Here is a 14,714-nt window from a genome sequence, read left to right on the forward strand (position 1 = left end):
ATTTTGAAGGCCAATTTGACGATATTTATCAAAAATGTAAAGGTACAGACCTAGTATTAGGAATCAGTATGACAATACACTCAAGTATGCAAAGGTATTTGTACAAGGATGTTCATTTCAGTGTTATTATATGGAGACCTAAAAATAACCTAAATGTCTATTAATAGGAGACTGGTTAAGCAAACTATACATATCCACACAATGGAGCAAACATCTATCAAGAATGAAATAGGCCTATATGTGCTAAAGTGGAATGATTTCCAGAAGATACACACCTTTAACAGTGCTTATCTCCTAGGTAGGACACTAGGGGGTAGGGAGAGAAATTTTAACCTTTGATTTCAAATATATCTCCATGGCCTGAAATTTTTTACTCATGTATTTACCATTGTTATAACGAAAATTGAGATACACATACAGTATGATCAGCATTTAGAACCTCCAGACCAATAACAGCCAAGGAAGAAAGAAAATTAATTAAATTAAATTAATTAAATTTTAAATTAAGTTAAATAAATACCCAGTTATAGCTACCAAAGATGACACTACTAAGTAATTTATCTATAACAGTATCAAGAAAAAATAGCCGCTTCTACTTAATGAGCTAATTCTCATAAAAACTCTATGAAATAATTATACTTATACCCACTTACCAGTAAAATGGAGAAATTATTCTTTGCTCCTAAATAGGGTAACCCAAGATTCAAGTCTGTCTTCAAATCACTACTTGCTCATAATACAAGTAAAATAAGAAATGTAGAAAATTATGATGTAATAAGGATATACCGATTTATTATTAGTAGGGCAAGCTTTTTATTTTTTTTTTTCCCAGTATAAATGGTTCTCAAGAGTAAGGATACTAAAACATGAGACTGTATGACTAAGAAAGTCTATGCCACATCTAAACTATTTTTAATGACCCCCAGGTCTCAGGTGCTCTAGTGTGGTTCTGACTGAAGTTACAAAGTTAGACCAAAGATCTTCTTTTCCCTGGCTCCTCATAAACCCTATGATGTAGAGACAATATTAGAAGTAGAAAAAATATTTCAAGTATACATACCATCTGAAGCATTCCTTCAGTCCACAAGTTAGAATCTGTGTCAATTGCCCGCTCAAATATGATCCTGAGAATGTACATCATGATATCACAATTGAGAAGGTTAACCACTTTGCTGAAAGCCGGGCAGAATTCAGGAGGTGGTGGTGGTGGTAATGCTGTCGTGAGTGGAAGATGGATAGCAGAAGAGACAAACAAGTATATTTTTATTTAGGTTATCCTACATGCTAAATTGCATATGTCAAAATCATATTACATGCAACAACACATGATTTTTGTTACCTTTAGAACAGTGAACACATCAATGTCAAGGGAAATATAAGTCACTATATTAATCACCCAAAACAGACTCTAATTGCTATAAATTTAAAAATTCTGTCCCCATTGATGTAAGCCATAACTTAATGTGAGGGCAAGAATTAAAGGGTTCTTTACACTTCCATTAGTTGCCCACTCTTAAAAAACAACAAAAACAAAGATGAAAAACACTATATGCTTTGCTGATACAAAAACCACAGAAAATAGTCAAAATGAGTCAATTCAGGGGCGCCTGGGGGGTTCAGCTGGTTAAGCGTCTGACTCTTGATTTTGGCTCACATTATGATCTCAGGGTTGTGAGATCGAGCCGTGCATCAGGCTGTGCACTCAGAGCGGGGTCTGCTTGCCTCTCTCCTTCCCCCTCTGCCCCTCTCCCTGCTCACTCTCCCTCAAAATAAAAAAATAAAATCTTAAAAAAATGAGTCAATTCGGAATCTCACTTTTTACCTTCATCTTTGTTTTCTTGTTTTCTCCTTTTTTTCTGCATATGTTCCGCCTGTGTATTTAAAAAGAAAAAAAGAGTAACTTTAAATATACTGCTTGGCAAGCATTAAACAAATGGAATACTTTGAAGCAGGCAGGAAAGATCCAGGAGCCTACCAAAATACATACTAAGTATGTATTCAAAATGTTACCTTGTGCCAGAAATAAAATGACTGTCCTAGGGAAAGCAACTGCAAACCAGATGAGTAACATCCCTCCTCAAGATTTTACTCCCCATTCTTTTGGTCAACAATGTTCATTTAGTGCCTATTATATATTCAGGGCATCGTACTATGGGCTGGAAATTATTCAATCATATTTATAAGGACAAGTCCAGACATCACCCTAAGTGATCAAACTTAACATTACCCTTAAGGGGACAAATAGACATGCGCCTACTGATGTGATACAATATATTACCTATATAATATTCTTGCCCCAAAAAGTTTAACTTGAACCTAACCATGAGAATATAATCAGGCACATTCAGAATGTAGGATATTCTAAAAGATCAGTAGTCCATACTCTACAGAAATGGCAATGTTATGAGAGACTAAACAGGCAAAAAGACTACCCTAAATGAAAAGAGATTACAGAAACATGACACCAAATGAAGTGCAGCATTCTTGACTGAATCCTCCTCCCCATGAGACAGTGATAAAGGATACTGCTGGTAAATCAGAAAAATTTAAATACTGCCTGTACACTAGATAACATTACTGATTCAATTTTAATTTCTTGGGTGAGATAATGGCCTCTATTAGTGAGAACCAGTATGAAACTACATAAAAACCAGGAAATTTTCTATGGAGTTAGAAACCATAAAGCAGTTTAGGCTTATTTACTGAAAAGCATATCTTTCCTACCTTGCTATGCTGTGTTTTGGAATAATGATAAAAGTACATATTGAAGTCTTTCAATGATTCATCTTTCAGTTCATAAACTCCATGGCCTGACACACCTGGTTTCCTGAACAGAAAATACAGAGATTAACTGTGGTGTTCTTGTAGTATAAAATACTGAAAATAAGAACCTAAAAATTAAACTATCAAAATCTAGAAGAAATACAGTCATTTATCAATTAGCTTGCTTAAACTGAAATGACTAATTTCATTCCAACAGTAAAACTAAAAACCTACATTGCAAGCTCAAAGTCCTTATAACAGCCAAGTTGTGTTTCATTAATTAAGAAATTTAAATAAATCTGAGGAAACTTATTTTATATTATACAGACCTCATTTGATTGATGCCCTACTTAATTTGCTAAGGCTTTCTAAAATGGTAGTGAGATATCAGATTGGAGATGAAAATACAGTGTTGGGGCACCTGGGTGGCTCAATTAAGCGTCCAAACTCTTAATTTTGGCTCAGGTCATGATCTCAGGGTCATGAGATGGAGCCCCTTGCTGGGCTCGTGCTCAGCGGGGAGTCTGCTTGAGATTCTCTGTCTCCCTCTGCCCCTCCCCCCCCCACACGCTCTAATAAATAAATAAATCTTAAAAAGAAAGAAAAGAAAAAAGTGTTGAATCCTTCATACAGCACTATAAGGAAAAGGATCAAAGCCAAAAGGAATACATCGTATTTGTTCAGCACACTAAACAGCTTTTGGTTTCTATTGAATTTTTAAGTGAAATACGTTATTGAGTATTATTAAACCATAAAAAAGCTATATCCTATTTTAAAAGTTATTTAAAACCACTAATTTATGACTATAATACTATGGAAAGTAGAAATTCATTACCAGTAGGAATTTTTTGAATTTTAATAATTAATCCACTTAAAATCTTATTTCCATTTCATGTATCTCAAAGAATCAAAGAATTATAAAATCTCCCATTCAGTATGTTGCCTTTTTGTTTTGTTTCCTTCACTGTGCAAAAGGTTTTTATTTTAATGTAGTCCCAATAGTTTATTTTTGCTTTTGTTTCACTTGTCAGGAGACATTTAGAAAAATGCTGCTACGGCCAATGTCAGAGAAATTACTGCCTGTGTTCTCTTCTAGGATTTTTATGGCTTTAGGTCTCACATTAAGTCTTTAATCCACGCTGGGTTTATTTTTGTGTATGGTGTTAATAGGTGGTCCAGTTTCATTCTTTCACATGGAGTTGTCCAATTTTTTTTCCCGGTACCATTTATGAGGAGACTGTGTTTTCCCCATTGCATATTCTTGCCTTCTTTGCCATAGCTTAACTGACCATATAATTGTGGGTTTACTTCTGGGATCTCTTTTCTATTCCACTGATCTATGTGCCTGTTTCTGCGCCAGTAGCATACCGATTTTTATTATTATTATTCGTTTAATTTCAGTATAGTTAACAGTGTTATATTAGTTTCAGGTGTAAAATACAGTGATTCAACAATTCCATACAACACCTAGCGCTCATCACAAGTGCACTCCTTAATCTCCCCATCATCTATTTCACCCATCCCCCCACCAATCTCCCCTCCGGCAACTACCAGTTTGTTCTCTATTTTCAAGAATCTGTTTCTTGGTTTCTCTCTTTTTTCCCCCGCTGTTCATTTGTTCTGTTTCTTAAATTCCACATATGAGTGAGATTATATGGTATCTGTCTTTCTCTGATTGACTTATTTTGCTTAGCATTATACTCTCCAGCTCCAGCTATGTTGCTGCAAACAGCATGATTTCATTCTTTCTTATGGCTGAATAATGTTTCATTGTATAATATATACCACCTCTTCTTTATCCATTCATCTATGGATGGACACTTGGGCTGCTTCCATAATTTGGCTATTGTAAATAATGCTGCAATAAACAAGGGGGTGCATGTGTTCCTTTGAATTAGTGTTTTTGTACTTTTTGGGTAAATACCCAGTAGTGCGATTACTGGATCGTAGGGTAGTTTGACTTTTAACTTTCTGAGGAAACTCCAAAATGTTCTCCAGAGTGGCTGCACCAGTTTGCATTCCTATCAACAGTGTGAGAAGTTTCCTTTTTCTCCACATCCTCACTAACACTTGCTGTTTCTTGTTTTTTTGATTTTAACCAATCTGACCATACAATTTTGATTACTATAGCTCTGTAGTATGTCTTGAAATCTGGAATTGTAACACCTCCAGCTTTGTTCTTCTTTCTCAAGATTTCTTTGGCTATCTGGGGTTTTTGTGGTTTCATACAAATGTATTATTTGTCCTAGTTTTGTGAAAAATGCTGTTGGTATTTTGATAGGGATTGCACTGAATCTACAGATTGCTTTGAATAATTTGCACATTTTAATAATATTAATTCTTCCAATCCATGAGCATGGAATATCTTTCCATTTGTTTGTTCATCTTCTATTTCTTTTATCAATCAAAAACTCAACTATCAATAGCCTACTACTGACGAGAAACCTTACTAATAACCTAAACAGTTGATTAATATATATATTTTGTATGTTAAATGTATTATACACCATATTTGTATAATAAAGTAAGCTGGAGGAAAGAAAATGTTATTAAGAAAATCATAAGGAAGAGAAAATACCTTCCAGTACTGTACTGTAGAAACTCGATGTATAAGTGGACCCATGCTATTCAAACCTGTGTTGAAGGGTCAACTGTACTTACTACCTATGTCATTTAATATCTAAATGAGTATTTCTCATACACCTGTTAAAGATACTCATTTCTTCAACAAACACATACTAAATGCTTACTGTGTGCCTCTCACTTTCACTCCTTCTAATGGGTATTCCATCTTGTTCTTGGGAGCTCAGGGAGGGACTTCAGAGCTTCTACAAAGTATCCAAAATACAAGAACAAAGACTGGTCTATCTCTCAGAATAAGCAGAAATATTAAGTACTTACTTAAATGTGGCCACTTTGTTAATGACATTCTCTAAGCCAGTTTCATTATTTTCCTGTTGAAACAATATTTTTGTCATTTTTACCTTCATGTTATGACTTTTCCTTCTCTTACTGTGAACTGAAATACATTTCAACAGCATTCTTGAAGTATTTTGTAAGCAATAAAAAAAAATCAACTTCCAATATAAAAAATTAGGTCTGAAACCAATTAGCTTTGTTTTGAGGAATCAATTTCTAAAGAGAAATAAAATCTATAAATAAACTACTCATGGAAGAAATTTTATCTCAGTTTGCCCTAATATACGTGTACATATAGAAACACACACACACCTGCCCAACAGTTCAAAGAAAAAGAGCTTTCCTTTATGTAATATGTTCATCATCCACATCATTTAAGCACATGTCCATGCTGTACCAACACCTAAAACTAAGGTTATAAAATAAATGGGATCTACAGCAAAACACCTGTAGATGCCCAAATGTATTCTGGCTTCTGCATTATAATAATTTTGACTGGCTGGAACTTTTCCTTAATCAAGAAATATTATTTTTTTTATGAAGTCACTTAAAATCAGGATAAGAACATAGTCAAGATATTAAAGCAAGCTCACAGATTCCTATAGTTTTGCAAGAATTATGATATTTAACCTCTTTTAAAAATAATGCACTTGGGGTAAGCAATGAAGTTAGGATATGCCCTAAAGATTTCTTTTTGCAAAGTATGGTATGTGTATCACTAGTGGTATGTGAAATTATTTTAGGTTGCACACAGTTACGTATTTTTAAAATTTTGAATAGTTACTCACTTATTTTAAAATGAATTAGAAAAAAAATCTAGAATCTAAACCTACTATTTCACTGATAGTACTGCCTAGAAAGATGCTAAGAAAAAATATAAGTTAGGGGCGCCTGGGTAGCTCAATCAGTTGAGCATCTGACTCTTGATTTCAGCTCAGGTCATGATCTCATAGGTCATGAGACTGGGCCCCACATTGGGCTCCACACTCAGTAGGGAGTCTGCTTGAGGATTCTCTCCATCTGCCCCTCCCCCCACTCTTGTGCTCCTGGCTTTCTCTCAAATAAATAAATCTTTATTTATTTATTTATTTTAAAGATCTTATTTATTTATTTGACAGACAGAGACACAGCGAGAGAGGGAACACAAGCAGGGGGAGTGGGAGAGGGAGAAGCAGGCTTCCCACGGTGCAGGGAGCCCGACGCGGGGCTCAATCCCAGGACCCTGGGATCATGACCTGAGCCGAAGGCAGACGCTTAATGACTGAGCCACCCGGGCGCCCCAATAAATAAATCCTTAAAAAAGCAAGTTAAATCTTGGGGCGCCCGGGTGGCTCGGTTGTTAGGTGCCTGCCTTTGGCTCAGGTCATGATCCCAGGGTCCTGGGATTGAGCCCCGCGTCGGGCTCCCTGCACTGTGGGAAGCCTGCTTCTCCTTCTCCCACTCCCCCTGCTTGTGTTCCCTCTCTCGCTGTGTCTCTGTCTGTCAAATAAATAAATAAGATCTTTAAAAAAAAAAAAGTTAATCTTAAAATGTATTAATAATTATAAAACTGGTAGATAGATATGCAGAAATTATGAAGGTGCTATGCCAAATGGTTAGCTTGAGAATCAGTTAACAATGAAACTGGAAAAAGATACAAATATTTTTTGGGAAAAATGACCAATAGTCCAAGCTTATCTCTATTCTACTTCTCTAGAACACCTTGATAGTAGATAAGTCTAATTCTCTTTTAAGAATCATTGTTCTAATTCATAATTAAATCTCAGGAGAAAAAATATGAGACTCATAATCTTTAGGACTATTACTTCTATAATCAGTATATACAAAACCATAAGTATCACCTGTGGTGGCCCTGAGATTGCACCCTGCAGGCCTCAGTTAGAGGCAGCAGAGATACTAACACAGGCTCACTCTGCAGGGGAAGACATCAAGCCTGGAGTAGATTACCTAGTGGTCTAGAATGCTTCTATCTACCCTTTCTTCCTTCCTTCACCTGAAATCAGCCTCGCCTGACAGTCTCATGGCTCCCCCAGCTTTTCAAACTCCCTCACCATTTTCTCTCATAGGCATCATTCCTAATAAATTCTTACATGTTTTGGCTTGACATCTGCTTTTTGGAAGATCCAGACTAACAAACTACCCAAATAGTATTTCAGGGAGCTCCCTTTTTCTCTGGAGAAATTTTATTTTAAGGTAAACAAAAAGGGAGTTTCTTGTTCTAAGATGTTTTCCAAATAGCTATGTTTCTTAAATGTTTCCTAATGTCCCGAAGTCCAGAATTAAAGTTTAGATCAGGAAAATTTGCCAAATAGATTTTCCTCAAACTTCAAAGTAGTTTCCAATTAACGAAAAAGAAAAAAAAATCCCATCTTAAGGCGAATGGAGTAAAAAACAATATTGGACTTACATTCTCAGGTAAATTTTTGGCAATTGCACTATGTGGCATGGGTTCAATACAAAGCAAGTGAATAATTTCTCTCATTGTGACCTCTTCTTTGGTCACATTTCCCACTCCAGGTACATAACGCTCTCCTAATACAAACAATGAAAAGAAACAGTAAACTAATTATTTTCTATTCAAATCTCTTCTACCAGGAACACTTACACACAGAACAATGCAGTAAGTCCATGAGAAAGGGACCAAAAATTATTTGCACATGTTCGAAAATCTGAATAAAATTCTGTATGTAAAAGCCAGAGGAAGAAAAATGAAGAGATCTAAAAACACAGGCTTTCTTGTAATTTATACACACACAAACACACAGAGGTACACACACACATTATAAACAAGGCCCCTCAATTAAATTAGCATGTGTTTCTAAATCAGAAAACAAAGCATTGAAAAAGCAGTGGCCACTGTTGAACAATAGCTTTTCTTTCAAGATCTTCCTCAATTTTGTCTCTACTTGTTATTTTATGAAAGAACAAAGTGAAAACTCAAAAACAAAATACTTAATATGTATCAGGAATGACTGGTGTTGCTAAAATGCCCACATGATCACATTTCCATTTTTCATCCCAATAAACTGCCAAATGGAGAGAGAAAATATAGCTAAGTTAACTATGGGAACTTCATTGGTGTCATATCATCTAATTCTAATTGCCTTAAGAAGGCCTACTACGGTAACTGGCCTTATGTCACCACTGATTTTCAATACTACACGGTATATAAAAAGTCCTATGATATTTATAACAAGGTTATTTTAAAGATAGGAAATTTTGCCTAAGAGATTTGATAAATTCTACACATTAGCCAAAGAATGACTTTTTGTGAAGTGAATTCATTTCAAACAGATCATTCCCCTTAACATTCGTAAAGCACTTTGTAACTTTCAATTTTCTTTCACCTAAAACAACATTCCCTAGAAGTACAGCGCTAGAAGGAACTTTAGAGAGCATACAGATTAGCTTCTAATTTTGCAAATCAGGAATCTGAGACCCAAAGAATATAGATGGCATGCTCTTGATAGTTAATATATTATAAATAACGGAAGTATAATAATATAATGTATAACAATACAATATGTAATTACTATAGAATATTATATAATTACATATATATTACTTACACATATATATTAATGATATATATTAAATGTCGACTCCTGAAAGTAATGAACTTATTATACTTAAGAATATAGCAAGTATCAACCAAGAATCAAATCACATAGGAGGAAAAACCCAATAAATCTGGATAAATACAATAACAGAAAAATAACAGTAGCAATAATAAAACAGTAAAAATATAAAATAGCAAATATTTAATACAGTACTAGAAATTCTTCATATAGTATTCCAAGAACAAACATTAAAATTCCCCTCAAGTTTTTATAATTTAATAAAATATAGCATTAATTTAAAAATCTTTTACACATGTGTATCTCATTTAGCAATTAAGGTTTATCATTCTTCCTGCTGAGAAAAGCAGCCAGTCAGTAACTAATTCTTTCACAACAAGTAAAATGAACCCATGTTTTCAGATTTAACTAATGGCTAGAATCCTCACTAGGAACTACTAATATAAAGCCGTGTCTGCTGCAGTAAAGAAACAGGAGCCAGAATGAGAAGTTAAGAACTACTAGCTGATAAAATCAATAAAGACTATAAAACGAACATAAAAAAATAAAAGTATGGCCAGTATTGCACAAAGTAATTTAATAGAATGACACAATGAAAATATATTTTACTTAGACCTGAAATTTCATATATAAATAAGATTTTTAGCAATGTACAGATATTTTTCATCTATATTTCTAAGTAGGATAATTGTATTCCAGACCTCTATAAACAAGACCAAACAATTGTAAATCAGGTACTGAAAAATAAAGATATAACAGAGCTGTGCTTTTTTAAAAGCTGGGTTTCTAAACATATCAATCATATTAGTCACATTAATATTCTACGCTATGTTTGGGAAGAGAGTAAAATGATAAATTCCAGTTTTTATTAACGTTTTCTCTAAAAAGAACTCATATCCTATTTCAAACATGTTTTAATCTTACCTACAATATAGATGAGGACTTGAAGCATTTCTTCTATTAATGTATTATATTGTTTAATCAAATCCTATTAAATCAAAAAAGAATAAATTAGTTACATATGAACCAAAAGCTTTCATAAAACATACATTTCTGGATCAGGCTCATGGCCCATGCAGTCCAGTATGTTCCTCCAGACTACAACAGATTATTAGGTGAATAACTTCCTTTTTTGACATCAAATTCCACAAGGTTCACAATACCTGGCAAATAATAACTCAATAAAAATATTATTGTTTTCATTATCATTACCATAGAGCCTTAAGTCAACACACTAATTCTAATGACTTCCTTCTTATCTGGGTTGGTAAGACAGTGGCTTCAAATAATAGATACCAACTATGGTGACAGTAGCTTTCCTTAACACATCTCTTATTTAAGCAATGTAGCAAATTAGATACTCATTTTTACATTGAGTATAAAACATGACTGAAAATTAGCTTTGTATTTTATATCCTATTCTTTGGTTCTTTGCAACTAACTTCTAATGTGAAAGCATAAAATAAATTCATAAATTCAAAGTAGGTAAGGACTAATTTATAAGTTTGTATCAATTTTAAAGCAATGAAGGATGATGAAACTGTATAGGACAACAAATAATAAATTGTGAAAAATGTAACAATACAATAAATGAAGAATATCCTTACTAAATAAGGAATTTTGACAAAACCAGAAAAAGGATGAAGGACTAGAAAGATAATTTATTATCAGAAAGGGGGAGAAAAAGGCCAGTAATCATGAAAACATGATCAGCCTCACTGCTAATTAAAGAACTACACCTACAAATGAAAGACCAGCTCTCACCTACTGCATCAACGAAGACTAAAAATACCAGCGCCATTACAGATGTACATACTGCTAAAGAGTGTAAATCTGAGTAACTTTTAAGAGTCTTAAGAAAAAAAAAGTCTTAAGAAAGAGCACATGGCAAATCCACTTTTAAAAACTTAACAAAATAATTAGGTAAGTGTTTAAACCATGAGGTCCAGAGATGTTTCTGAGACCAAAAAAACTAGAAAACCTCTTTAGCAATAGGGGACTAAGGTATAATGCAATCATACAGTGCAATAATATACAGCCATTAAAAATTATGATGTAAAAAATGATGTGGTTATGTATTTAATGACAAGAAAAAATATAGCATAATATCTCATTAAGAAGAGAAAGCAAATTACAAAAAAGCACATACAAAATGATCCAATTTGGTTTAAAAACAAGACACCAAAACTTAAAAAGTGATCATTTCTAAATTCAGCAAAGTCACAGGATGTAAAATCAATGGCAGAAATCTGTTGCATTTCCACACACCAATAATGAAGCAGCAGAAAAAGAAATCAAGGAATCGATTCCATCTGCAACTGCACCACAAACAAGAAGATACCTAGGAATAAATCTAACTATAGAAGTAAAAGATGTGTACTCTGAAAACTAGAGAACATTTATGAAAGAAACTGAAGAGGACATAAAGAAATGGAAAAGCATTCCATGCTTATGGATTAGAAGAACAAACACTGTTAAACTGTCTATACTACCCAAAGCAATCTACACATTTAATGCAACACCTACAGAATACCACAAGCATTTTTCACAGAGCTAGAACAAACGATCTTAAAATTTGTATGGAACTACAGAAGACCCTGAAGAGCCAAAGCAATTCTAAAAAGGAAAAACAAAACCGGAGGGGCGCCCGAGTGGCTCAGTTGTTAAGCGTCTGCCTTCAGCTCAGGTCATGATCCCAGGGTCCTGGGATCAAGGCCCACATCGGGCTCCCTGCTCCGCGGGAAGCCTGCTTCTCCCTCTCCCACTCCCCCTGCTTGTGTTCCCTCTCTCGCTGTGTCTCTCTCTGTCAAATACATAAAATCTTTAAAAAAAAAAAAAAAGATAAGAAAAACAAAACTGGAGGCATCACGATTACAGATTGCAAGCTGTATTACAAACCTGTAGTCATCAAGATAGTATGGTATTGGCACAAAAACAGACACACAGATCAACGGAACAGAATAGAGAACCCAGAAATAGACCCTCAACTCTACGGTCAACTCATCTTCAACAGAGCAGGAAAGAATATCCAATAGAAAAAAGATAGTCTCTTCAACAAATGATGTTAGGGCAACTGGACAGCATCATGCAGAAGAATGAAACTGGATCACTTTCATACACCATACACAAAAATAAATTCAAAATGGATGAAAGACCTTAATATGAGACAGGAAATCATCAAAATCCTAGAGGGGAACACAGGCAGAAATCTCTTTGACCTCAGCCATAGTCACCAAAGGCAAGGGAAACAAAAACAAAAATGAACTACTGGGACTTCATCAAGATAAAAAGCTTCTGCACAGTGAAAGAAACAATTAACAAAACTAAAAGGCAGCTTTTGGAATGGGATATTTGCAAATGACATATCTGATAAAGGGTTAGTATCCAAAATCTATAAAGAACTTAACAAACTCGACATCCAAAAAACAAATCATCCAGTTGAGAAATGGAGAGAAGACATGAATAGACACTTTTCCAAGAAGACAACCAGATGGCTAACAGAAACATGAAAAGATGCTCAACATCACTTATCATCAGGGAAATACAAATCAAAACCATGATGAGATACCACCTCACACCTGTCAGAATCGCTAAAATTAACACAAGAAACAACGGGTGTTGGCAAGGATGTGGAGAAAGGGGAACCCTCTTGCACTGTTGGTGGGAATGCAAATGGGTACAGCCACTCTGGAGAACAGTTTGGAGGTTCCTCAAAAAGTTAAAAATAGAAATACCCTATGATCCAGCAATTGCACTAACCCAAAGGATACAAAAATACAGATTTGAAGGGGTATATGCACCCCGATGTTTATAGCAGCATTATCAACAATAGCCAAACTGTGGAGAGAGCCCAAATGTCCATCGACTGATGAATGGATAAAGAAGAAGTGGTGTGTGTGTGTATATATATATATAATATATATATATACATACACCATGGGATATTATTCAGTCATCAAAAAGAATGAAATCTTGCCATTTGCAACAATGTGGATGGAGCTAAAGTGTATTATGCTAAGAGAAATAAGTCAGTCAGAGAAAGACAAATACCATATGATCTCACTCATATGTGGAATTTAAGAAAGAAAACAGATAAGCATATGGGAAGGGGGAAAAGAAAAGGAGAGAGGGAAACGAGCCATAAGTGACTTTTTTTTTTAGATTTTATTTATTTGACAGAGAGAGTGGGAGAGAGCACAAGCAGGGGGAGCAGTAGGCAGAAGGAGAGGGAGAAGCAGACTTCCCTGCTGAGCAGGGAGCCCAATGTGGGGCTTGATCCCAGGGCCCTGGGATCATGACCTGAGCCAAAGGCCGATGCTTAACCAACTGAGCCACCCAGGCACCCCGCCATAATTGACTCGTAACGCCAGAGAACAAATGAAGGGTTGATGGAGGGAGGTGGGTAGGGATGCGCTAGATGGGTGATGGGTATTAAAGAGGGCACTTGTGATGAGCACTGGGTGTTGTATATAAGTGATGAATCAGTGAATTCTACTCCAGAAACCAATATTGCACTATATGTTAACTAACAACATTAAAAAAAAAAAAGTGATCATTTCTAGGAGGCAGACTGTTTCATGTTATTTTTCTTATTATTATTAATCTATATATTCTAAAAATTTTTTTTAAAGATTTTTATTTATTTATTTGAGAGAGAGAGTGAGAGAGAGAGCACATGAGAGGGGGGAGGGTCAGAGGGAGAAGCAGACTCCCCGCTGAGCAGGGATCCCGATGTGGGACTCGATCCAGGGACTCCAGGATCACGACCTGAGCCAAAGGCAGTCACTCAACCAACTGAGCCACCCAGGCACCCCTATATTCTAAATTTTTATAAAGTATATGTGTGCATATGTAGATATATATGCATGTTGTATGTATATGTGTGATTTTTGGAAATATACCTAAAGATAAAAAATCCTAAATATGATTAAAATTGTTAACAAAAATATTTCCTTTGGAATTAATTCACATGTCTGTTTCTGGTGCTTACCTGGTCTTTTGTGGATATAGTCTTATTAAAAGCATCAGCAAGTTCATACCTCTGAAGTACCAGTAACAAGAACTTATTGGGATCCATTAAAGATGCACCAATCTGTGAAAGAAATGCAGCATCACAGTTCTACATGTATTAAATGAAGAAACATTTGTCTCTAGTAGGACTGTCAGAAATAGTATAAAGTCTGCAGAAGATAATGTAGTAGTCCCTTCCGTTTTTATGATGCCATATTCCGTTTTAACAGTGAGAAAATTTTAAATAAAGTTAAAAATAATTATAGTATCTTTTCTCATTACAAGGGATCTAAGAAGGAAAGTTAAGATATAAATATCCAAAGTAATTTCAATAGGTACCTGAAGCATAATGATATCTTTATCATACATTTCTTCTCTGCACTTAACATCTTGGTAATAAAATACCTATAAAATAAAAGGTAGAATAGAAACTACAAGAATTAT

The 14,714-nt window shown here is 34.8% G+C and overlaps 1 protein-coding gene across 1 annotated transcript in view; it reads right to left on the bottom strand.

Annotated features, from left to right (window-relative positions):
• UBR1 (ubiquitin protein ligase E3 component n-recognin 1) overlaps positions 1–14,714 on the bottom strand; it is a 133,201-nt gene that overhangs the window by 49,976 nt on the left and 68,511 nt on the right. The window contains exons 18-25 of the mRNA XM_073876909.1: positions 14,610–14,675; positions 14,251–14,352; positions 10,185–10,248; positions 8,090–8,214; positions 5,665–5,717; positions 2,725–2,827; positions 1,823–1,871; positions 1,061–1,215 (exon numbers count right to left, since the gene is read on the bottom strand). Of these exons, the coding sequence (XP_073733010.1) occupies positions 1,061–1,215; positions 1,823–1,871; positions 2,725–2,827; positions 5,665–5,717; positions 8,090–8,214; positions 10,185–10,248; positions 14,251–14,352; positions 14,610–14,675 (717 nt within the window). The remainder of the gene's footprint in view (positions 1–1,060; positions 1,216–1,822; positions 1,872–2,724; positions 2,828–5,664; positions 5,718–8,089; positions 8,215–10,184; positions 10,249–14,250; positions 14,353–14,609; positions 14,676–14,714) is intronic.

The sequence above is a fragment of the Callorhinus ursinus genome, unplaced genomic scaffold (genome assembly GCF_003265705.2).
Source record: "Callorhinus ursinus isolate GAN/ISIS: 27379988/994484 unplaced genomic scaffold, GSC_fseal_2.0 scaffold25, whole genome shotgun sequence".
Classification (NCBI taxonomy): Eukaryota; Metazoa; Chordata; class Mammalia; order Carnivora; family Otariidae; genus Callorhinus; species Callorhinus ursinus.